Consider the following 24,867-nt stretch of genomic DNA (forward strand, 5'->3'; position numbering starts at 1 on the left):
CAATCAGACTTGTAAGGCATGACCTGCCTTTGACAAAGCCATGCTGACTACTCCTATTCATATTACACCTCTCCAAATGTTCATAAATCCTTCCTCTCAGGATCTTCTCCATCAGCTTACCAGCCACTGAAGTAAAACTCAGTGGCCTATAATTTCCTGGGCTATCCCTACTCCCTTCCTTGAATAAGGGAACAACATCCGCAACCCTCCAATCCTCCAGAACCTTTCCCATCCTCATTGATGATGCAAAGATCATCGCCAGAGGCTCAGCAATCTCCTCCCTCGCTCCCCACAGTAGTCTGGGGTACATCCCATCCGGTCCCGGTGACTTATCCAACTTCATGCTTTCCAAAAGCTCCAGCACATCCTCTTCTTTAATATCAACATTCTCACGCTTTTCAGTTCATTGCAAGTTATCCCAACAATTGGCAGGATCCGTTTCCATCATGAATACTGAAGCAAAGTGTTCATTAAGTACCTCCGCTATTTCTTCCGGCTCCACATACACCTTTCCACTATCACACTTGATTGGTCCTATTCTCTCACGTCTTATCCTCTTGCTCTTCACATACTTGTAGAATGACTTGGGGTTTTCCTTAATCCTGTCTGCCAATGCCTTCTCATGGACCCTTCTGGCTCTCCTAATTTTATTCTTAAACTCCGTCCTGCTAGCCTGAAATCTTCTAGATTCCTATCGTTACCTAGTTTTTTGAACCTTTCATAAGCTTTTCCTTTCTTCTTGACTAGATTTACAACAGCCTTTGTACACCACGGTTCCTGTACTCTACCATCCTTTCCATGTCTCATGGGAATGTACCTACTCAGAACCCCACACAAATATCCCCTGAACTTTTGCCACATTTCTTCTGTATGTTTCCAAGAACATCTGTTTCCAATTTATGCTTTCAAGTTACTGCCTGCTAGCCTCATATTTCCCTTTACACCAAATAAATGTTTCCCTAACTTGTCTGTTTCCATCCCTCTCCAATGCTATTGTAAAGGAGATAGTATTGTGATCACTATCTCCAAAATGCTCTCCCACTGAGAGATCTGACACCTGACCAGGTTCATTTCCCAATACCAGATCAAGTACAGCCTCTCCTCTTGTAGACTTATCTACATATTTTGTCAAGAAACCTTCCTGAACAAACCTAACAAACTCTACCCCATCTGAACCCCTCACTCTAGGGAGATGCCAATCAATATTTGGGAATTTAAAATCTCCCACCACAACAACCTTGTTATTATTACTCCTTTCCAGAATCTGTCTCTCTATCTGCTCCTTGACATACCTGTTACTGTTAGGTGGTCTAGTTATTGACCGCTTCCTATTCCAAACTTCCACCCACAGAGACTCTGTAGACAACCCATCCATGACTTCCTCCTTTTCTGCAGCCATGACACTATCTCTGATCAACCATGCCACGTCCCCACTTCCTTTGCCTCCCTTCCTGCCTCCTAAAGCCTGGCATTTGAGGTAGCCATTCCTGCCCCTGAGCCATCCAAGTCTCCTTAATGGCCACAACATCATAGCTTGAAGTACTGATCCACGTTCTACTCATCTGCTTTATTCATGATACTCCTCACATTAAAATAGACACATCTCAAACTATCAGACAGAGCTTGTCCCTCCTCTATCACCTGCCTATCCTCCCTTTCACACTGTCTCCAAGCTTTCTCTACTTTTGAGCCAACCTCCTCTTCCCCAGTCTCTTCAGTTCGGTTCCCACCCCCCCAGCAATTCTAGTTTAAACTCTCCCCAATAGCTTTAGCAAACCTTCCCGTCAGGATATTGGTCCCCCTCAGATTCAAGTGCAACCCGTCCTTTTTGTATAGGTCATATCTGCCTCAGAAGAGGTCTCAATTATCCAGAAATTTGAATCCCTGCCCCCGCTCCAATCCCTCAGCCACACATTTATCCTCCACCTCATTCTAATCCTATACTCACTGTCAGGTGGCACAGGCAGTAATACTGTGATTGCTACTTTTGAGGTTCTGCCTCTCAACTTCTTTCCTAACGCCCTGTAGTTTGTTTTCAGAGCCTCCTCCCTTTTCCTACCTATGTCGTTGGTCCAATATTTTTGGATCATTAAATCTGTGCCCTCTGGTTTCAGACTCCAGTATCCTTGGAAATAGACTGTGACTGTTGCCATTCACCTTATCTTTGTCTCTCAATTCTATATCCCTCTATCATGCCACATCTCAGGATACTTTGCTCCAAGGAAAACAGCACATCAAGCTCTCCTAACTCAAACACACCAATGTAGGAAGCATCTGTGTGAATCTTTAGTGTACCCCCTCTAGCTTAATCATATCTCTTCTGCATCGAGAATACCAAAGCTCCACAAAATACTCCAACCGCAGCCTAAATAATTTGCTGTACAATGTAACACGAGATCTCAACTCCTGTACTCCATGCCATGGTCAATGAAGGCAAGAATGCCATCTAACTTCTTTACCAGTCTGTCTACCTGTGGAATCAGGTCTCACTGTTCAATCCCAAACCCCCTCCCCCCCACAGAGCCTTGTCATTTACTGTGTATACCCTGGCTCTGGTTTACCTTCCCAAATAGCACTTCCTTCCATTTACCCAAGATAAATTCCATCAGTCAGTTGATCAATGTCCTACTATAACCTGAGAATCTTTCGCACCATTAACTATACCAACAATTTTGGCATCTTCTGCAAACATCATGCCATCTACATTCTTATCCAAATCGTAGAACCTTACAGCACACCAGCAATCACATATGACGAATACCCTTCACTACCACGTTATATTTCCTTTCCAATTATCCAGCTTATCTTAAGACACCAGATTCCAGTCCATCCTACCATGTGGGACCTTGTCAAAGGCCTCGTACTCCACAAAGGTAAGGCAGCCACCTTGTCGACACCTGCACTCCATTCATCATGGCCATTCAGATGGTCTCTCTCGATCTGCCTATTATACACACACACACACATCCCATCATGTCCCTTATCCCTCCCCTTTCTGTTCTCAACAGCCTCCACCACCTTCCTTATTTAATTCCATACACTACTTTCCTCTCCCATCAGATTACATTATATACAGCCTTTGTTTCCTCCACTTATCACCCCTCCCCCTCTCTATTCCTACTGTTCCCTCCTCCAACTGCCTATCACCCCTACACCTGGATCCATCTACCACAACCCTCCCTAGCTGGTGGAATGCAGCAGGCCAGGCAGCATCTATAGGAAGAAGAACTGTCGACAGTGCTTCTTCCTATAGATGCTGCCTGGCCTGCTGCGTTCCACCAACATTTTGAGTGTGTGTTGCTTGAATTTCCAGCATCTGCAGATTTCCTCGTGTTTACCCTCCCTAGCTGTTGGCTTAAAGACACAGCATGAAACTGGCCTAATCATGGACAATTTACAATGAACAATGAACCTAACTGGTATGTCTCTGGATTGCAGGAGGAAACCAGAGCATGCGTGTCTTCACAGGGAAGAAATCCATGCATTCAAGGGGAAAACGTAAAACTTCTTACAGTTGGTGATGGAACTCCACTAAGTACTATGCTACTGTGGTGCCCACAGGATACTTACTAGCACCTTCCCCTCAACTCTTTATTCTGGCCACCTCCCCTCCATCTTTCTGTCCTAACGAAGGCTCTCAACCCAAAACATCAACTATCCATTGCTCAGCATTTGGATTTTGTAAATAAACGGCATTTACAGCGAGCACTCGTTAATCATCCTTGTCACCTCTAAAAACCCACTGAAATTCATGACAGCTCTATGGACAGATGTTTGAATTCTCATGCACTCCATAATCAGCAACTTCTAAATCATATATCTTCACCCACCGGCCCAACCTTCTCCTCACCTGCACCCCCCACCCATCACCGTAACTTGCACCCCCCACCTTTCCCTCACCTGCAAACCCATCTTCATGTTCCCCTCAGCTGAACCCTCACCCATCCCTCACCTTCCCCTCAGATGCACCAACACCCACTGCTCCCAGCTGTATCCTCACTGCACACAACTTCCCCTCACTTGCACCGCTACCCATTGCCCCACCTTCCCCTCACCAGCATCATCACCCAACACACTTCCCCTCACCACCACCCATTGCCCCCACCCTTCTCTCACCTGCACCCTCATCGCACACAACTACCTCTTACCTGCCAATGGCCATCCTGTGGTTGATACACAACCACCATTTCTCCATCCAGGATCCAGAGACCCGATATATCATCAAATGCTATATCCCAGGCTCGTTGTCTCACTGTGATTGTATGTAGATGATTCAGTTTCTGAGCTACAACATCCAACTTGAAGATGTGCACTGAGGAGAAGCTGACAAGTACAGAAAACATGGCAACACCAAACAGAGAGTAATTTCTCATGTACTGTCTCTTCAAACACTCAACAGATACAGGTAACGCTGCATTATAGAGTTTCAAGTATTCCACAGCACCTAAAGGGCAGGACCTCCAGGGTTGTGATCTCAAGACTGCAACAAATTCCACGTGCTAGTAAGGCCAGAAGTAGGAAGGTTATAGTTTAGCACGTGCTAAGGAGTTAGTGTAGGAGGAAGGCATAAGATTTTTGGATCTTTGGGCCCTCTTCCAGGGAAGGTGGGACCTCTAAAGAAGGGACAGTTCACACCTGAACTGAAGGGAGAACAATATCCTAGCAAGGTTTGTTAATGCTGCACGGTGGGATTTAAACGAGAATTGCAGTGGGATGGAATCAGAGTACCAGAACATTCAGTGGAGAGGTTGTGGAGATAAATGTTGGTGAGACCTCAGACAAAGTTAGGAACCAAAGATTGAGCCTGGTGCGACTAGCGTCCTAAGCAGCGTATATTTTGAGGCAAGAAGTATCGTAGGAAAGGCACATGTGCTCAGGGCAAGGATCAACCCCTGAAATTATGACATTGCAGCCATCAGTGGAACTTGGTTGTAAGAAGGGCAGGACTGGCAGCTCAACATTCCAGGGTTCTGTTTTAGACATGACAGTGTTACTAGTCAGGGTGTTGGCGCCTGGCCAAGTGGTTAAGGCATTCGTCTAATGATCTGAAGGTTGCCAGTTCGAGCCTTGGCTGAGGCGGCGTGTGTGTCCTTAAGCAAAGCACTTAACCAAAAACACGAGGAAATCTGCAGATGCTGGAAATTCAAGCAACACACACAAAATGCTGGTGGAACACAACAGGCCAGGCAGTATCTATAGGGAGAAGCGCTGTTGACGTTTCAGGCTGAGACCCTTCATCAGGGTAACTTTCAGTTAGTCCTGACGAAGGGTCTCGGCCCGAAACATCGACAGCGCTTCTCCCTATAGATGCTGCCTGGCCTGCTGCGTTCCACCAGCATTTTGTGTGTGTTGCACTTAACCACATATTGCTCTGCGATGACACTGGTACCAAGCTGTATGGATCCTAATGCCCTTCCCTTGGACAACATTGACAGCGTGGAGAGGGGAGACTTGCAGATTGGGCAACTGCCGGTCTTCCATAAAAAAAAACCTTGCCCAGGCTTGCACCCTGGAAACTTTCCAAGGTGCAACTCCATGGTCTATCGAGACTAGCGGCGGCCTACCTACCTAGCTACCTGCTAGTCAGGAAAAATGTCAAGGCAGTGCTCCGTCAGGATTGACTGGAGAACTCATCAAGTGAGGAACTATGGGTGGAACTGAGAAATAAGAAAGATATAACAAGTTAATGGGGCTATATTACAGACCACTCAACAGTCCTGCAGATCTAGTGGAACAAATTTGTAGCGTGATCGCAAGAAACATACGGTTATAAGAAAGGTGATTTTAAAATTCCACATATGGACTCTAATAAAAGGACTAAATGGGATAGTTTGTCAAATGTGTTCACAGAAGTTTTGTTAATCAGTACGTAGAAGTCCCAATGAGATTAGAGAATGAAACACTGTGTGTGCAGGGGAACACTGTGCATCTAGTAAACATAATGTCATTAGTTTCAAAGAAAATATGCAAAATGATAGATCTGGTCCGTGAGTTAAGATTCTAAATTGGGGAAAGACCAATTTTGATGGTATCAGAAATGATCTGGCAAGTGTGGATTGGGACAAGCTGTTTTCTGGCAAAGGTGTAAATGGGAGAGGACTTCAAAAATAAAATTTTGAGAGTTTGAGCATTGATGTGTTTGTCAGAATCAAAGGGAAAGTTAACAAGTGTAGGGAACCTTGGTTTTCAAGAGATATTGAGTCTCTGAGTAACAGAAAAAAAGGTGCATAGCAAGTAGGAACAAATGAGGTGCTTATGGAGTATAAGAAATGTAAGAGAACCCTTAAGAAAGAACTTGGAGTGCTAAAAGAAAGCATGAAGTTGCCCTAGCAAAGTAAAGGAGAATCCTAAGGGATTCTACAGGTATGTTAAAAGCAAAAAGATTGCAAGGGACAAAATTGGTCCTCTGGTCGATCAGAATGGTAATCTATGTCTGGAGCCAAAACAGATGAGCGAGATCATCCAAAACAGATGAGAGACAGGGTTTCATTCCGAAATGTTGACTGCTCATTTCCACGGATACTGCCCAACCTGCTGAGTTCCTCCAGAGTGTTGTGCGTGTTGCTTTGACCACAGCATCTGCAGTGTACTTTGTGTTTACAGACGGAGGTGTCTGCTGTCCTAAGGCAAATCAAGATGGATAAATCTGCAGGGCCTGACAAGGAGTTCACACAGACCCTACAGTGAAGACATTGCTGGGGCCCTAGCAAAGATATTTAAATCAGCTTTAGTGACCGGAAAGGTACCAGAGGATTGGAGGATAGCCAATGTTGTTCTGTTGTTGAAAAAAGGTTCTAAACAGAAACCAGGAAATTATAGGCAGGTGAGTCCAACATCAATTCGGGGAACGTTATTAGAATGTATTCTAAGGGACTGGATATATTAGTATTTGGATAGACATGGACTGATTAAGCATAATCAGCATGACTTTGTGCATGCTATGTCACATCTAACCAATCAGAGAGTTTTTTGAGGAAGTTACCAAGAAAGTTGATGAAGGCAAGGCAGTGGATGTTGTCTACACAGACTTTAGCAAGGCATTTGACAAGGTCCCACATAGGAGGTTGGTCAAGAAAGTTAAGTCTCTCAGCATACAAAATCAGGTAGCAAATTGGATCAGATATTGGCTTTTTCAGAGAAGCCAGAGTGGTAGTAGATGGCTGCCTCTCTGACCAGTAGCCCATGACTAGTGTGCTGCTGGGATCAGTGCTGGGTCCTTTGTTGTCTATAAAACATAGGAAGAGAATTAGGCCATCTGGCCCATCGAGTCTGCTCCACTATTCAATCATGGCTGATCGTTTTTTCTTTTCCTCCTCAACCCCAGTTCCCAGTTTTCTCCCCATATCCTTTCATACCATGTCCAATCAAGAACCTATCAATCTCTGGCTTAAATACACCCAACAACCTGGCCTCCACAGCTACAAGTGGCAACAAATTTCACAAATTCACTACCCTCTGGCTATAAAAACTTCTCTACATCTGTTTTGAAAGGGTGCTGCTCTATCCTGAGGCTATTCCCTCTTGTCTTAGACTTTCCCACCATGGGAAACATCCTTTCCGCATCTACTGTCTAGACCTTTCAACATTTGAAAGGTTTCAATGAGATTCCCCTCACCCTTCTAAATTCCAGCAAATACAGACCCAGAGCCATCAAACGCTCCTCGTATGATAACCCTTTCATTCCTGTGATCATCCTCGTGAACCTCCTCTGGACGTTCTCCAATGCCAGCACATCTTTTCTGAGATGAGGGGCCCAAAACTGTTCATGATACTCAAGGCGTGGCCTCACCAGTGCCTTATAAAGCCTCATTATCACATCCTTGCTCTTGTATTCTAGACCTCTTGAAATTAATGCCAACATGGTATTTGCCTTCCTCACCATTGACTCAACTTGCAACTTAACATTTAGGGTATTCTGCACAAGGAGTCTGAAGTCCTGATCTTGAGGATGTTCTACGAGGCTGTGGTGGCCAGTGCTATCATGTTTGCTGTTGTGTGCTGGGGCAGCAGGCTGAGGGTAGCAGACAGCAACAGAATCAACAAACTCAGTTGTAAGGTCAGTGATGTTGTGGGGGTGGAACTGGACTCTCTGACAGTGGTGTCTGAAAAGAGGATGCTGTCCAAGTTGCATGCCATCTTGGACAATGATTCCCATCCACTCCATAACGTACTGGTTAGGCACAGGAGTACATTCAGCCAGAGACTCATTCCATCGAGATGCAACACTGAGCATCAAAGAAAGTCATTCCTACCTGTGGCCATCAAACTTTACAACTCCTCCCTCTGACTGTCAGACACCCTGAGCCAATAGGCTGGACCTGGACTTGTTTCCACTTGGCATGATTAACTTATTATTATTTAATTATTTATGGTTTTATATTGCTATATTTCTTCACTATTCTTGGTTGGTGCAGCTGTAACGAAACCCAATTTCCCTCGGGATCAATAAAGTATTTCTGTCTGTCTTAGTAAAGATGAGTTGGCAACAAGGAGGGTCCAGAGGAAGTTCGCAAGGATGATTCCAGGAATGAAAAGGTTATCATATCAGGAACATTTGATGACCCTGGGTCTGTACTCACTGGAATTCAGAAGGATGAGGGAGGAGATTTCATTGAAAACTTTTGAATGTTGAAAGTCCGAGACAGAGTAGATGTGGAAAGGATGTTTCCCATAGTGGGAGAGTCTAGGACAAGAAGGCACAGGCTCAGTATAGAAGGGCACCCTTTCAAAACAGATAGAGATTTTTTTTAGCCAAAGAATGGTGAATTTGTGGAGGCTAGGTCATTGGGAGTATTAGGGTAGAGGTTGATAGGTTCTTGAATTGGACATGGCATCAAGGGTTATGGGGAGAAGGCCATGAACTGGGGTTGAGGAGGGGAAAATGGATCATCCATGATTAAATGGTGGAGCAGACTTGATGGGCCGAATGGCCATATCCTGCTCCTATGTCTTATGTTCTTATGATCTTATTTAACACAAGTAATTACAGGGCATTTGACAATTATATTAACATAAATTTCAAAATTATATTAGCATAATAATTCAGAAGATTTGTAGCTCAGGTGGTTGATGGCTGGGTTGAGTTATTCTCCAATCTTAGCAAATTGCTTGCAAATGTTTTGCATCTCAGATCTCTGGATTTTCTCCCCCGTTTAGAAAATAGTCTACACATTTATTTCTACTATCAAAGTGCATGACCATGCATTTTCCAACATTGTATTTCATTTGCCACTTTCTTGCCCATTATCCTAATCTGCCTTAAGTCCTTCTGCATCCTACCTGCTTCTTCAACACTATCTGCCGCTCCACCAATCTTCGTATCATCTGCAAACTTGGCAACAAAACCATCTATTCCATCATTTAAATCATTTATATACAGCATAAAAAGAAGTGACCCCAGCACCAAACACTGCAGAGCACCACTAGTCACTGGCAGCCAACCAGAAAAAGATCCTTTTATTCCCATGCACTGCCTCCTACCAATCAGTCAATGCTCTAACCATGCCAGTAACTTTCCTGTAATACCATGGGCTCATAACTTGATAAGCAGCCTCATGTGTGGCACGTTGTCAAAGGTCTTCTGAAAGTCCACATATACACCATCCACTGCATCCCTTTTATCTATCCTATGTGTAATCTCCTCAAAGAATTCTAACAATTTCGCCAGGCAGGATTTTCCCTGAAGGAAACAATGCTGACTTAGTACTATCTTGTGTCTTCTGTATCAAGGATCTAGATGATAATGTGGTTAACTGGATCAGCAAATTTGCAAATAATACCAGGATTGGGGGTGCAGTTGACAGCAAGGAAGGATATCGTGGCTTGCTGTGGGATCTGGTTCAGCTGGAAAAATGGCAGGTGAAATTTAATGCAGTCAAGTGCAAGGATTTGCACCAGTAGGACCAACTAGAGTAGATCTTACACAGGGATTACATCTCCATAATTCATTGAAAGTGGAGTCACAGATAGATAAAGTATTTGGCACATGGCAGAAGTCAATGTATTGAGTACAGGTGATGAGATGTCATGTTGAAGTTGTATAAGATGTTGGTGAGGCCTAATTGGAAATATTGTGTGCAGTTTTGGTCACCTACCTAGAGGAACAATATAAACAAGTTTGAAAGAATACAAAGAAAATTTACAAGAATGTTGCCGGGTCTAGAAGACCCAAGTTATAAAGAAAGATTGAATAGGTTACAACTGTATTACTTAGAACGTCGAAGATTGAAAGGAGATTCGATAGAGGGGTATAGATAGGGTAAACATAAGCAGACTATTTATACTGAGGTTGGGTGGGACTACAACCAGATGTCATGGGTTAAGGGTGAATGAAAGGTGAAAAGTTTAGGGGAACATGAGGGGAAATTTCTTCACTCACCAGAGAGTCATGAGAGTGTGGAATGAGCTGCCAGCACAAGTGGTGCATGAGGGCTCGATTTCAAAATTTAAGAGAAGTTTGGATAGGCACATGGATGGCTATGGTCCCAGTGCAAGTCGATGGGAGTAGCTTAGAAAAATAGAGGGCTATGTGCTAGGGAAACACTAGGAAGTTCCTAGAGTAGGTTAGAGAAGACTCAACGTTGTAGGCCGACGGGCCTGTAATGTGCTGTAGATTTCTATGTTCTACATTAGGAAGTTTCAGCCTAATCTAAGGCCGTCAAACTCAAGGAAAGCACAAGGCTTGTACGAGAGGAACAACAAATTTTGCCAGTTTCTATTTGGTTACTCAATACCATGCAACAATATTATTTTGTATGAATATGAAATCACTGCATCAAAGAGGTTGGCAGACATAGCCAAACTCCTGCTTTGACATATCCGCTCAGTGCGAGCACACAGGATTAGATGATTCAAGATCAAGTACTGCTGCATTCTTCATCTGACGTGGATTAGGAAGTGGGATACTGGGTAAGGGATAGGATTTGAAGTTCATGGGAGAAAGATGGTGTAGGAGGAGTCGGGAATAATGGATTAAAGCACAGTGACTTAGAAGAGGTGGAGTAAAGCTGATGGACTATTTTAAGGAACTGTTCATGGTTTCCCATAATGCAGTGCTTCAGATAAAATGCCTTACAGATGAAGAATGTGGCTGTGGTCTACATGTAGTTCAGTAAGGCCTTTAGAAGATAATGGGTGCTATGGAAACTTAGATCACATGGGATCCAGGTAAAGTTATTAATTGCATCCAGAAGGGGCTTTATGTTAAATAGCCGAGGGGGACAATAGAGGTTGTGTTCCAGGAGGAAGGAACAAGGCACTCAGTGATGTGTACATCGTACAGGAAAATGACACCAAGGAGGAAGACCAGCATCAAAAGGGCAAATGGTCTCTAAACCAATTGGAGAATAGCATCAAAAGGACTGATGGGCTACTATTGCTTCCATTCTTCCTGAATTATACAAGTTACACTTACTCATCACAAAGAACAGCGAAGTTATCTCCCTGTTTGCAATGGACGATCCGCACCACAGCACACCTGGCCTGCAATTCAAACACAGGTTAATGGCTATGACTCAGTGCAGTAATACTGCCAACACTTCTGCAGACCCCAATGAATGGCATGGACACTTTCCAGGACCACTCCAGAGACTACTCACCTTCTGGCATCCTGAAGCTTGAATTTCACTCATCTTAAAGCAATCTAGCTCCATCCCACTTTGGTATTCCCAGAGCCTGATTGTGCCATCCTAGAGATGGGAAAACAGGGCAATTAAAACCAACATTCCCAATGTACAATGCTCCACCTAACATTATTCCGATCAACAATTTTTCAGCCTATTGCTGCTGCACCTTGAAATCTGGAGCCATCCACATCACCTCCCATTCTTCACTACAATAGATGACTATCATTCATACTGGAGGCCTGTGGCTAGTGGTGTACCATAGGGAGCTGGGTCCATTACTGGTTGTTATCTATATCAATGATCTGGGTAATGTGGTTCACCAGGTCAGCAAATTTGCAAATGACACCAAGATTAGAGGTGTAGTAAGCAGCAAGGAAGACTATCAAAATTTACAGCTGGATCTGGACCAGCTGAAAAAATGGCAGATGGAATTTAATGCAGACAAGTGTGAGGTGTTGCACTTTGGAAGGACACACGAAGGTAGGTCTTACACAATAAACAGTAAGGTACTGAGTATGAAAGAACAGAGGGAACTGGGAATAAATTCCTAAAAAGCATTGTCCCAGTAAATGGTCATAAAGAGAACTTTTAGCACATTGGCTTTCATAAATCAGAGCAACGCATACAAAAGTTAGGATGTTATTTTGAAGCTATGAATTGGAGGTCATAGATTTAGGATGAAAGGTGAAATATTTAAGGGGAACACATACAAAATGCTGGAGGAACTCAGGTCATGAATAATGAATAAACAGTTGACATTTCGGGCCGAGCCCCTTCATCAGAACTGGGGAGGAACAGGAAGATGCCGGAATAAAAAGGTGGGGAGGGGGAAGGAGGACTAGCTAGAAGGTGCTAGCTGAAGCCAGGGGGCTGGAAAAAGAATCTTACATGGCAGAGAGCAGACTATGGGAGAAAGGGAAGAAGGAGCACCACCAAGGGGAAATGAAAGGCAGGTGAGAAGGGGCAAGAGATCAGAGTGGGGAATAGAAGAGGGAAGAGGGAAAGCTGAGGGGTAAAGAAAAAAAAAGTAAAATAAAACTGGAAGGAAAAAAAAAAAATCAGTATTCGTGTCACCAGGTTGGAGGGTGCCTAGATGGTTAATGAGGTCGCCTCATCATGGTAAAAGAGCAGCTAGGGATCAGTATGTCAGAATTGGAATGGGGATAGGAATTAAAATAGATGGCCACTAAGAAATTCCACTATTTAAGGGGTTAGGGTTATCCCACTCATGGGTTGTGTGGGATAGCTGCCAGCAGAAGTGGTTGATAATGGGTTTGATTGCAATTTTTAAGAGAAGTCTGGATGGGTATGTGGATGGGAGGGAGTTGAAGGGATATGGTCCAGGTGCAGTTAGATGGGATAGGCAGACGATGTCAGTATGGCCTAGATGGTTCCAAATGGCCTATTCCTGTGCTGTAGTTCCTGATTCAATAATCCATATGAAGTGCTTCCATTATCGTGCTTACCTCCCCTTCCTATCTCTGCTAGTCATGTTCATAATTCACTGATCATGGAGACTTGACACTTACTATTTATCACTTCACCTTTCAGCCCTTTCTTTCCCTGTTACTTTCCTCTGCTACTCAGGCTTCTTTCTCCACAACATTCAATCTATTCACAAGTCACTAATTAGTTTCCCTCCCCACCAGATGCCCCTTGACTCACTACTTACTTCCAACATTTTCTGATTTTTGTATCTGGTACTTAACATCTAGAGTAGGGGTCCCAACCTCATTTATGCCATGAGTCTCCACCATTAACGGGGGGGGGGGGGGTCCTGAGGTCCCAAGTCTACTGTATTTTACAGTCATTAGATTATGTTCAATTCCTGATCATTTGTCACAATGTAAAAGAGATAACATCCCTCTTTAATAGCATCCTTTCCATTCCGGAACAAATTTTTTTCCGCATAGCAACTTAGCATCTACTGTCTCCCAGTCAGGCAGTTCTGGATTCAGTACTGTACTATGAACATCACCACACCAAAAAAGACAACGTAAAGGGTATGTTCCTACCCCAGAGCCAGACAAGAGCAGCTGGGGGTGATTTGGTGGAATGCAGAGCTCACTGACAAACCTGTGGAAAGAGACAAGGTTGTTATATTAATACATAGTTTAAAAAAGCATCAGTCATTACCACTGACAACTCACTCCATAATAACTTGCCCTCTCTCACATTAAACTTGTACCCTCTAGTTTCAAACACCTCCTGCCCAAGGAAAAAGATACTAGACCTCTGTCCCACATAATCTTCTAAACTACAAGAATACACTCAACCTACCCAATCTCTCCTTTAGCTACAGCTCTCCATTTCAGACATGCCAGTACTCTTTTGTATACTCTCTATTGCTACCACATCCTTTCTTTATCTGAAGTCAAATCAAAGGTTTCCCCAGAGTCATCAGAGTCCTATCTTGGAGTGTTTGCAATTGAGGCTAATGTTCCATCAGTCTTCTTGATTATTTGCTGCATCGGTATATCTAGTTGAGTGTTTCAGATAACATCCCCAACATGTCAGCAACGTTCAAGTCAAGTCACTTTTTATTGTCATTTTGACCATAACTGGTGGTACAGTACACAGCAAAAATGAGACATTTTTCAGGACCATGGTGCTACATGAAACAGTACAGAAACTACACTGAACTACGTAAAAACAACACAGAAAAAACTACAATAGACTACAGACCTACCATGGGCTGCATAAGGTGCACAAAACAGTGCAGGCATTTACAATAAATAATAAGCAAGACAATAGGCACAGTAGAGAGCAGTAAATTGGTGTCAGTCCAGACTCTGGGTATTGAGGAGTCTGATGGCTCGGGGGAAGAAACTGTTACATAGTCTGGTCGTGAAAGCCCAAATGGTTCGGTGTCTTTTCCCAGATGGCAGAAGGGAGAAAAGTTTGTATGAGGAGTGCGTGGGGTCCTTCATAATGCTGTTTGCTTTGCGGATGCAGTGTGTAGTGTAAATGTCTCTAATGGCGGGAAAAGAGACAAGTTTTGGGTCCCATTCACATGAACACTTCAATGGCACAGATCGGAGGACAGATGATGTAACAAATGGAAACAGAGATGAATGGTCTTTTCCCATTCTTGTAGCCATAGAATTGCCATGGTCACCTCTAGGCTGGAAACTACAGAACTGGGCTTCTGGTGAAGAATTGGCAAGCAGAGGATTAATGGATGGCATTCAATCCAAACTGTGTATGGAAAACCAATATTCCTTGTGTTTCTGTTGGACTGCCCAGAGGTCAGCAACTTGAGATTTCTAGGTACTCTGCCAGGGGTCATCAATTAAAAATGAGGAGGGTTCACTGCAAACAGGCATTTTCATAGTTATCCCAGCAACGTTAGTGTGTGCCAAGAGACCCAAGCAAAGGCACTCCCAGAGCGTGCCGTGTGCTCCCAATCCATGCACAAGACAGTTACAACTGTGATCATACTCGTGGTGTCCCAAACAAAAGGCCTCAATGGTATATGGCTGCTCCAGTAAACTGACTCGAATCTTCTCATCACGGTCTGCTGTAATCACAAATCGATCCTCTGGACTAACCACCTGTTGGAAGAAGCGCTGTATTAGAAATCTTATGTTGGACGAATCACAGGTGACAGAGTCAGTTTACCAGAGGGAGAGAGATTACATAGAACATAGATCACAGAAATCAACAGCACATTACAGGCTCTACAGCCCACAATGTTGTGCCAACCTTGTAACCTACTCTAGAAACAGCCTAGAATTACCCTACTGCATAGACCTGTTTTTCTAGGCTCCACGTACCTATCCAGGAGTCTCTTAAAAGACCCTATTGTATCTGCCTATTGTACCACTGTCGCTGGCAAGGCATTCCACACACCCAACACCATGCGAAAATTTACCTCTGACATTCCTCCTGTACCTACTTCCAAACAATTTAAAACTATGCTCCCTTGTGTTAGCCATTTCAGTCCTGGGAAAAAGCCTCTGGCTATCCATATGATCAATGCCTCTCATCATTGTATACACCTCTATCAGGTCATCTCTCATCTTCCATCCTTTAACTCCAAAGAGAAAAGGCCAAGTTCACTCCATCTGTTCTCATAAGAAATGCTCTACAATCCAGAAAACATCCTTGTAAATCTCCTCTGCACTCTCTCTGGTTACCTGGTTGAATGGTGCTGCAATAACTTCTCACCCAACATCAGCATAACTAAAGACCTAGTTGTTGACTTTGGAAAAAGGAGGGCAGACAAGCAGCAGTTTGTGTTGGGGGAATCAGCAGTGGAGAATCAGTAGTGTTAAATTCATATCATGGAGCAAGTAACATCAGTCGTGCTGCTGGCTCTGTGGCTCAGAAGGGTAAGGAACTGAAGAGGATGGCAGCAGTTACAGGGGACTTCATAGTCGGGGGACAGATAGGTGATTCTGTGGATGCAAAAAGGAAAGAACAGATGGTAGTTTGCCTCCCAGGTACTAGGATCCAAGATGTTTCTGGATGTATCCACAATATTCTGAAAAGGCAGAATGAGCAGCCAGGCGTCGTGGTACATATTGGTACCAATGACATAGGAAGAAAAAGGGAGGAGATCCTGAAAGCAGTAAGCCGGGAAACAGGACCTCAAGGATAGTCAGCTCAGGATTGCTGCCTGTGCTACGTTGACAGTGAGGAGAGCAGATAGCAGATAAATGCATGACTGAAGAATTGGAGCAGGGATTCAGCATGCGGACAGACTTACTAGAGCTGTTGGGAGTGGTTTAAACAATTGTGGCGAGGGGTGGAAACCAGGATGATAGAGCTGAGGATGAGATAGCAGGTTTACAAGTAGTTGATGGGTGTAACATGAATGTAAGGAAGGACAAGCCAGTGATTGGGTACAAATGCAGACACAGCAAGAGTTAAATTGTACCACAGAAGCAATATTCAAAAGGGTGAAGAATGTAGGCCTGAAGGTGCTGTATTTAATTGTGCATAGCATTCGGAATAAGGTGGACGACTTGTGGTGCAATTAGACATTGGTCAGTATGATAGTTGGGCATCACTGAGTTGTGGTTGAAAGACCATAAGATATAGAAGTACGCCATTTGGCCCATTGAGCCTGCTCCACCATTCAATCATGGGCTGATCCAATTCTTCCAGTCAACCCCACTCCCTAGCCTTCTCCCCATACACTTTGATGCCCTGGCTAATCAAGAACGTATCTATCTCTGCCTTAAATGCACCCAATGACTTGGCCTCCATAGCTGCTCGTGACAACAAATTCCACAGGTATACCACCCTCTGACTAAAGTAATTTCTCTGCATCGCTGTTCCAAATGAACTCCTTCAATCCTGAAGCCATGCCCTCTTGTCCTAGACTCTCCTACCATGGGAAATAAATTTGCCTCATCTAATCTGTTCAGGCCTTTTTAACATTTGGTATGTTTCTATGAGATCTCCTGAACTCCAGGGAAAACAGCCCAAGAGCCTCAACATCACATCCCTACTCATATTCATTACCTTTAGAAATGAATGCCAACATTGCATTTGCCTTCTTCATCATCGACTCAACCTGGAGGTTAACCTTTAGGGTATCCTGCACAAGGACTGCCAAGTTCTTTTCCATCTCTGCATTTGAATTATCTCCCCATCTACAAAGGGCCATAGTTGATAGCTTAACATCAAAGGATATACTTTGTATCAAAAGGACAGGCAGGAAGGCATAGGTGAACGTGTGGCTCTGTTGGTAAGAGATAGAATTACATCTTTAGAAAGAGGTGACATAGGGTCAGAGAATGTCAAATCTTTGTGGGTGGAATTAAGAAACTGCAAGGGTAAAAAAAAAACATTTACGGGAATCATATACAGGCCTCCAAATAGTAGCCAAGATGTGGGGTTGAAATTGCAAAGCGAGCTGGAAAAGGCATGTAATAAGGATAATGGGGGACTAATGGGGGTAATAAGTTGTAATGGGGGACTTCAATATGCAAGAGAATTGGGAAAATCAGGTTGGTGTCGGATTGCAAGAGAGGGAATTTGTTGAATGCCTTTGAGATGGCTTTTAGGAGCAGCTTGTGATTGAGCCTACTCGGGGAAAGGCTATCTTAGATTGGATGTTGTGTAATAACCCAAATATTATCTGGAAGCTTAACGTAAAGCAACCCTGAGGAGGTAGTGATCATAATATGATTGAATTCATACTGCAGTTTGAGAGGGAGATGCATAAGTCACATGTCTCAGTATCACAATGGAATAAAGGGAATTACAGAGGCATGGGAGAGGAACTTGCTCAGGTGGATTGGAGGAGGATACTGGCAGGGATGAAGGCAGAGCAGAGATGGCTGAAGTTTCTGGGAATAGTTCATGAGGCGCAGGATAGATATGTCCCACAGAGGAAGAAGTTCTCAAATGGCAGAGGTAGGCAATCTTGGCTGACAAAAGAAGTAAAGGACTACATAAAAGCCAAGGACAATTGACAGTAGGTGCAGGAGTAGGCCATTTGGCCCTTCTAGCCAGCACCACCATTCACTGTGATCATGGCTGATCATACACCATCAGTACCCCGTTCCTGCCCTCTCCCCATATCCCTTGACCCCACTATCTATAAGAGCTCTATCTAACTCTCTCTTGAATGCACCCAGAGACTTGGCCTCCACTGCCTTCTGAGGCAGAGCATTCCACATATCCACCACTCTCTGGGTGAAAAAGTTTTTCCGCATCTCTGTTCTAAATGGCCTATCCCTTATTCTTAAATTGTGGCCTCTCGTTCTGGACTCACCCATCAGCAGGGACATGCTTCCTGCCTGCAGTGTGTCCAATTCCTTAATAATCTTATATGTTTCAATCAGATCCCCTCTCATCCTTCTAAATTCCAGTGTATACAAGCCCAGTCGCTCCAATCTTTCAACATATGACAGTCCCGCCATTCCAGGAATTAACCTTGTGAACCTACGTTGCACTCCCTCAATAGCAAGAATGTCTTTCCTCAAATTAGGAGACCAAAACTGCACACAATACTCCAGGTGGGGTCTCACCAGGGCCCTGTACAGCTGCAGAAGGACCTCTTTACTCCTATACTCAATTCCTCATGTTATAAAGGCCAGCATGCCATTATAGCTTTCTTCACTGCCTGCTGTACCTGCATGCTTGCTTTCATTGACTGATGTACAAGAACACCTAGATCTCATTGTACTTTCCCTTTTCCTAACTTGACTCATTTAGATAGTATTCTGCCTTCCTGTTCTTGCCACCAAAGTGGATAACCTCACATTTATCCACATTAAACTGCATCTGCCATACATTTGCCCACTCACCCAACCTGTCCAAGTCACCCTGCATTCTCACAACATCCTCCTGACATTTCACACTGCCACCCAGCTCTGTGTCATCAGCAAATTTGCTAATGTTACTTTTAATCCCTTCATCTAAATCATTATTGTATATTGTAAACAGCTGCGGTCCCAGCACCGAACCTTGCAGTATCCCACTGGTCACAGCCTGCCATTCTGAAAGGGACCCGTTAATCGCTACTCTTTGTTTCCTGTCAGCCAGCCAATTTTCAATCCATGTCAGTACTCTGCCCCCAATACCATGTGTACTAATTTTGCCCACTAACCTCCTATGTGGGACTTTATCAAAAGCTTTCTGGAAGTCCAGGTACACTACATCCACTGGCTCTCCCATGTCCATTTTCATAGTTACATCCTCAAAAAACTCCAGAAGATTAGTCAAGCATGATTTTCCCTTCATAAATCCATGCTGACTCGGACTGATCCTTCTACTGCTATCCAAATGTGTCGTAGTTTCCTCTTTTATAATTGACTCCAGCATCTTTCCCACCACTGACATCAGGCTAACTGGTCTATAATTCCCTGTTTTCTCTCTCCCTCCTTTCTTGAAAAGTGGGACAACATTAGCCACCCTCCGATCAGCAGGAATTGTTCCTGAATCTATAGAACATTGGAAAATGATTACCAATGCATCCGCGATTTCTAGAGCCACCTCTTTAAGTACCCTGGGATGCAGACCATCAGGTCCCAGGGACTTAACAGCCTTCAGACTCAACAGTCTATCCAACACCATTTCTTGTCCAATATAATTTTCCTTCAGTTCATCCTTTACCCTAGTTCCTTTGGCCACTATTACATCTGGGAGATTGTCTGTGTCTTCCCTAGTGAAGACAGATCCAGATCCAAAGTACCTGTTCAACTTGTCTGCCATTTCCTTGTTCCCCATAATAAATTCACCTGTTTCTGTCTTCAATGGCCCAATTTTGGTCTTAACTATTTTTTTGCTATTCACATACCTAAAGAAGCTTTTACTATCCTCCTTTATATTTTGGCTAGTTTACCTTCGTACCTCATTTTTTCTTGGCGTATTGCCTTTTTTGTTATCTTCTGTTGCTCTTTAAAAGCTTCCCAGTCCTCCAGTTTCCCGCTCATCTTTGCTATGTTATACTTCTTCTCTTTTATTTTTATACTGCCTTTTACTTCCCTCATCAGCCACGGCCATCCCTTACTCCCCTTAGGATCTTTCTTCCTCTTTGGAATGAACCGATCCTGCACCTTCTGCATTATTTCCAGAAATATCTGCCATTGTTGTTCCACTGTCTTCCCTGGTAGGGTATTGTTCCATTGAACTTTGGCCAGCTCCTCCCTCATAGCTCCATAGTTCCCTTTGTTCAACTGTAATACTGGCACATCCAATTTTCCCTTCTCCTTCTCAAATTGTAGGTTAAAACATATCATATTATGGTCACTACCTCCTAATGGTTCCTTTACCTCGAGGTCCCTGATCAAATCCGGTTCATTGCACAAAACTAAATCTAGAATTGCCTTCTCCCTGGTAGGCTCCAGTACAAGCTGTTCTGAGAACCCATCTCGGAGGCACTCCACAAACTCCCTTTCTTGGGGTCCAGTACCATTCTGATTCTACCAGTCTACCTGCATGTTGAAATCCCCCATGACAACTGTATCATTACCTTTGTGACATGCCAATTTTAACTCTTCATTCAACTTACACCCTACATCCAGACTGCAGTTTGGGGGCCTGTAGATAACTCCCATTAGGGTCTTTCTACCCTTAGAATTTCTCAGTTCTATCGATAATGACTCTACATCCCCTGATTGTATGTCCCCCCTCACAAGGGACTGAATATCATTCCTCACCAACAGAGCCACCCCACCCCCTCTGCCAGTCAGTCTGTCCTTTTGATAAGATGCATATCCTTGAATATTCATTTCCCAGGCCCTGTCCGCTTGAAGCCATGTCTCTGTTATTCCCACAACATCGTACTTGCCAATTTCCAACTGAGCCTCAAGCTCATCTACTTTATTTTAGAAAGGAAAGGGCTTATAAGTTGGCATAAGACAGTGGGAAGCTGGATGATTGGGAACCTTTAAAAATTCAACAAAAGACAACTAAAAAAGCTGTAAGAAAGGAAAAGATGAAATATGAGGACAGTCTAGCCAATAATATAAAGCAGGATACCAGAAGTTTTTTTCAGTCAGATGAAGAGTAAAAGGGAGAATACAGTTGATACTGGACCACTGGAAGATGACACTGGTGAAGTTGTAATGGAGGATAAAGAAATGGCAGATGAATTTAATGAGTACTTGCATCTGTCTTCTCTGTGGAAGATACCAGCAGCGTGCCAGGGGTCTGTGAGTGTCAGGGAGCAGAGGTGAGTGCCATTGCTGTTACAAAGGAAAAAGTGGTTGGCAAACTCAAGGGTCTTAAGGTGGATAAGTCACCTTTAGCCAGAGAAGTAAATCCGTGGAATGCTCGGCCACAGACTGCAGTGGAGGCCCAGTCCATGCATATACTTAAGGTGGAAGATGATCATTTACTGATCAGTCAGGGCTTCAAACGGATATGGCAAGAAGACGTGTATGGCATTGAGTGGTATCTGGGATCTGCCTTGATGGAATGGCAGAGAAGACTTGATGGGCTGAATGGCCTATCTCTGCTCCCACGTCTTATGGTCCTGAACCCAGCATATAGGTGCAATCATGAGGAAAGTACGACACCCTCTATTTCTTAAAAAGTTAAGGAAGCTTGGCTTGTGACTGAACACTAACAAAACTCTACAGCAGGGGTTCCCAACATTTTTTATGTCATGAACTGTTATCATACACTAAGGGGATTTACTCAACCCCAGGTTAGGAATCCCTGCTCTTCAGACATACTGTTGAAAGTACCCTGACTGGAGAATCATGACTGGTATGGTAATTCAAATGCACAGGAAAATAAAAAGCTGCAGAAAGCAGTGGACACTGCCCAGTACATCACAGGCACATCCCACCTCACCATCGGTAGTATCATCAGGAGGTACTGCCAGGTCCATGCCATCTTTTTGCAGCAATCATCAGGCAGGAGATACAAAAGCCTGATTTCCCACACCACCAACTTTAAAACCAGCTGCTACCCCTGAACCATTTGGGTCTTGAGACAACCAGCAAAACTCCAATCACTACCACACTACAACCACCTTAGATAAAATGGATTTTTTATCTAATTGTTTTCTCTTATAAACATCCTGTATAACGCATGGCTTTTTTGTGAAAGCTGCTTTTGATAATATAAAGCTGTGACACTCATTGTGCCAAGACTTTGATGCTGGTGGGTGGGGGGGGGGGGGGGGTCAGCTGTGGTATAGTTATTCATTGCACTAAGATTGGGGTTAGTGTGGAAGACTACCAAAGCTTGCAGCAGGATCTGGACCAGCTGGAAGAATGGGCTGAAGAATAATAGATGGAATTTAATGCAGACAAGTTTGAGGTGTTGCATCTTGAGAGGACAAACCATTGTCGGACTTGCACGGTAAATGGTAGGGCACTGAAAAGTGCAGTAGGACAGAGGGATCTGGGAGTAAAGATCCATATTTGCATCACAGATAAATAAAGTCGTTAAAACAACCTTTGGCCCATTCATCATCATCACAAGATATCAATAAATTAGAGAGAGTGCAGAGATGATTTACTAGGATGTTACCTGGGTTTCAGCACTTAACTTACAGAGAAAGGTTGAACAAGTTAGGTCTCTATTCATTGGAGCGTAGAAGGTTGAGGGGGGATTTGATCGAGGTATTTAAAATTTTGAGAGGGATAGATAGAGTTGACGTGAATAGGCTGTTTCCATTGAGAGTAGGGGAGATTCAAACGAGAGGACATGATTTGAGAGTTAGGGGGCAGAAGTTTAAGGGAAACACGAGGGGGTATTTCTTTACTCAAAGAGTGATAGCTGTGTGGAATGAGCTTCCTGTAGAAGTAGTAGAGGCCAGTTGTGTCATTTAAGGTAAAATTGGATAGGTATATGGACAGGAAAGGAGTGGAGGGTTATGGGCTGAGTGCGGGTAGGTGGGACTAGGTGAGATTAAGAGTTCGGCACGGACTAGGAGGGCCGAGATGGCCTGTTTCTGTGCTGTGATTGTTATATGGTTATATGTTATGTTGTATGACAGTGGGCGATTGTGGTCTTTGACAATGACGGTTCTTTGCAAATTTCTACAGAAGTGATTTGCCATTGCCTTCTTCTGGGCAGTGCCTTTACAAGGGCAACCCCACCATTATCAACACTCTACAGTGATTATCTGCCTGGGATCAGTGGTTGCATAACCAGGACTTGCGACGTGCACCAGATACTCATACGACCATCCACCACCTGCTCCCATGGCTTGACGTGACCCTGCTCAGGGGGAGGGGTCCCAAGGGCAATCTGCAGGCTAGCAGAGGGAAGAAGCAGCTTCACCTCCTTTGGTAGAGATGTATCCCCACCCTGCCACCCACATTTAGCACATTGGACTTCATAAATTAAAGCACCAGGTACAGGAGTTTGGATTTTATGTTGAAGTTGTACTAGACATTGGCGAGGTCAAATTTACATTATTGTGTGCAGTTCTGGTCACCTGTACCTAAAGGAAAGATATAAACAAACTTGAAAGAGTACAAAGCAAATATACACAGTTGTGGTCAGAACTTGAGGACCTGAGTAAACAGGAACAGGTTGAATATATTAGGCCTTCATTTCCTGAAGCACAGGAGAATGAAGGAAGACCTTATAGAGGTGCACAGATTTATGATGGTTATATATAGAGTGAACTTGTGCAAGCTTTCTCCACTGAGGTGGGGTGAGACTAGAACCAAACATCATATTTTTAGGGTGAAATGTGAAATTTTTTAAGGGGAATCTGAAGGGGAACCGTTTCATGCCTAAGTGTGGAACAAGCTGCCAGCAATAGTAGTGAACATAGATTCAATAATAACATTTTGTTATTATTGAACAATGTACAATGTACTGTGTATGTAATCAAAATGGCTTCTTTGGTTTGCTAGAGTAGGAATGCTTTTATGTCTAATAAGTGTTTTTTTCTTGCAGTTGTTTAGCTTTGGACTTGATGATATGGGGATTGTATTCATTTGTTGACCAATTGGGAATGTTATTTTGTCTTGTGGGGCTGGGAGCTTGGGGGTTTCACGGTCTTTTGAGAGGAGGCGAGAAGGAGACGCCAAGGAAGGTGGACATGCACTGCACTGCTCGGTCGACCACCGGGGTGGTCCCAGGTGCAAGGACGTGGCGGTCGGAGGCAAGCGATGAGGGGTCGAATGGTTCGATGGTTGAGCTCCAACGATGTGCACTAAACTGACTGAACTTTGATAAATTGGCACCTTTTGCTTTATTTTCTTTTCCTTCATATATACTGTATTGCATAGTACTCTTTTAGTTTTAGTAAAATCTGTAACGGTATCTGGTGTGAGTTTGATATTATGTGGTAAGCGCGGCATAAACTTGATTCTCACAGCACCTGCGTGTACGGGAGGTGGGGTTGGTGAGCGGCTGGATCTCCTTTTTCCCTAGACATATACCAGCCTGTTGGGTAAGTGTTACATAAGAAAAGCTTGGGTAGGTACATGGAAGAGAGGAATATGGAGGACTCGGTCTGGGTGCAATTTGACAGGACTAGGCAGAAAACAGGTCAGCACAGATTACATGGGCTGAAAGGCATATTTCTGTGCTGCAGTGCTATATGGCCTGTCCATACTTATGCATGTGACAATAAATTCAACTCTGCCTTTGAATCTTGAGAGGCATTTATTATCCCCAAGTGTCACCAGAGGGTGCAAGACCCTGACCCTCGGCCTTCAAATGCTCTAACTTGTCACTGAGCCAAGCATTTTTTACTCGTGTCAATACATGGTGCGCATACTGATGTAGGCACTGAGCCCATCTGTTTGACCCAATTTACATATTTATGCAGCACATCTGCCCAATATCCTTGGTGGACATTCCAGCA

The 24,867-nt window shown here is 43.8% G+C and overlaps 1 protein-coding gene across 3 annotated transcripts in view; it reads right to left on the minus strand.

Annotated features, from left to right (window-relative positions):
* wdr4 (WD repeat domain 4) overlaps nucleotides 1–24,867 on the minus strand; it is a 64,581-nt gene that overhangs the window by 8,598 nt on the left and 31,116 nt on the right. For all 3 annotated transcript variants that reach the window (XM_059969030.1, XM_059969029.1, XM_059969031.1), the window contains exons 5-9: nucleotides 15,066–15,178; nucleotides 13,640–13,700; nucleotides 11,598–11,687; nucleotides 11,414–11,481; nucleotides 4,149–4,323 (exon numbers count right to left, since the gene is read on the minus strand). In XM_059969030.1, coding sequence (XP_059825013.1) covers nucleotides 4,149–4,323; nucleotides 11,414–11,481; nucleotides 11,598–11,687; nucleotides 13,640–13,700; nucleotides 15,066–15,178 — 507 coding nt within the window. The remainder of the gene's footprint in view (nucleotides 1–4,148; nucleotides 4,324–11,413; nucleotides 11,482–11,597; nucleotides 11,688–13,639; nucleotides 13,701–15,065; nucleotides 15,179–24,867) is intronic.

This window comes from Hypanus sabinus, chromosome 4, assembly GCF_030144855.1.
Source record: "Hypanus sabinus isolate sHypSab1 chromosome 4, sHypSab1.hap1, whole genome shotgun sequence".
Lineage (NCBI taxonomy): Eukaryota > Metazoa > Chordata > Chondrichthyes > Myliobatiformes > Dasyatidae > Hypanus > Hypanus sabinus.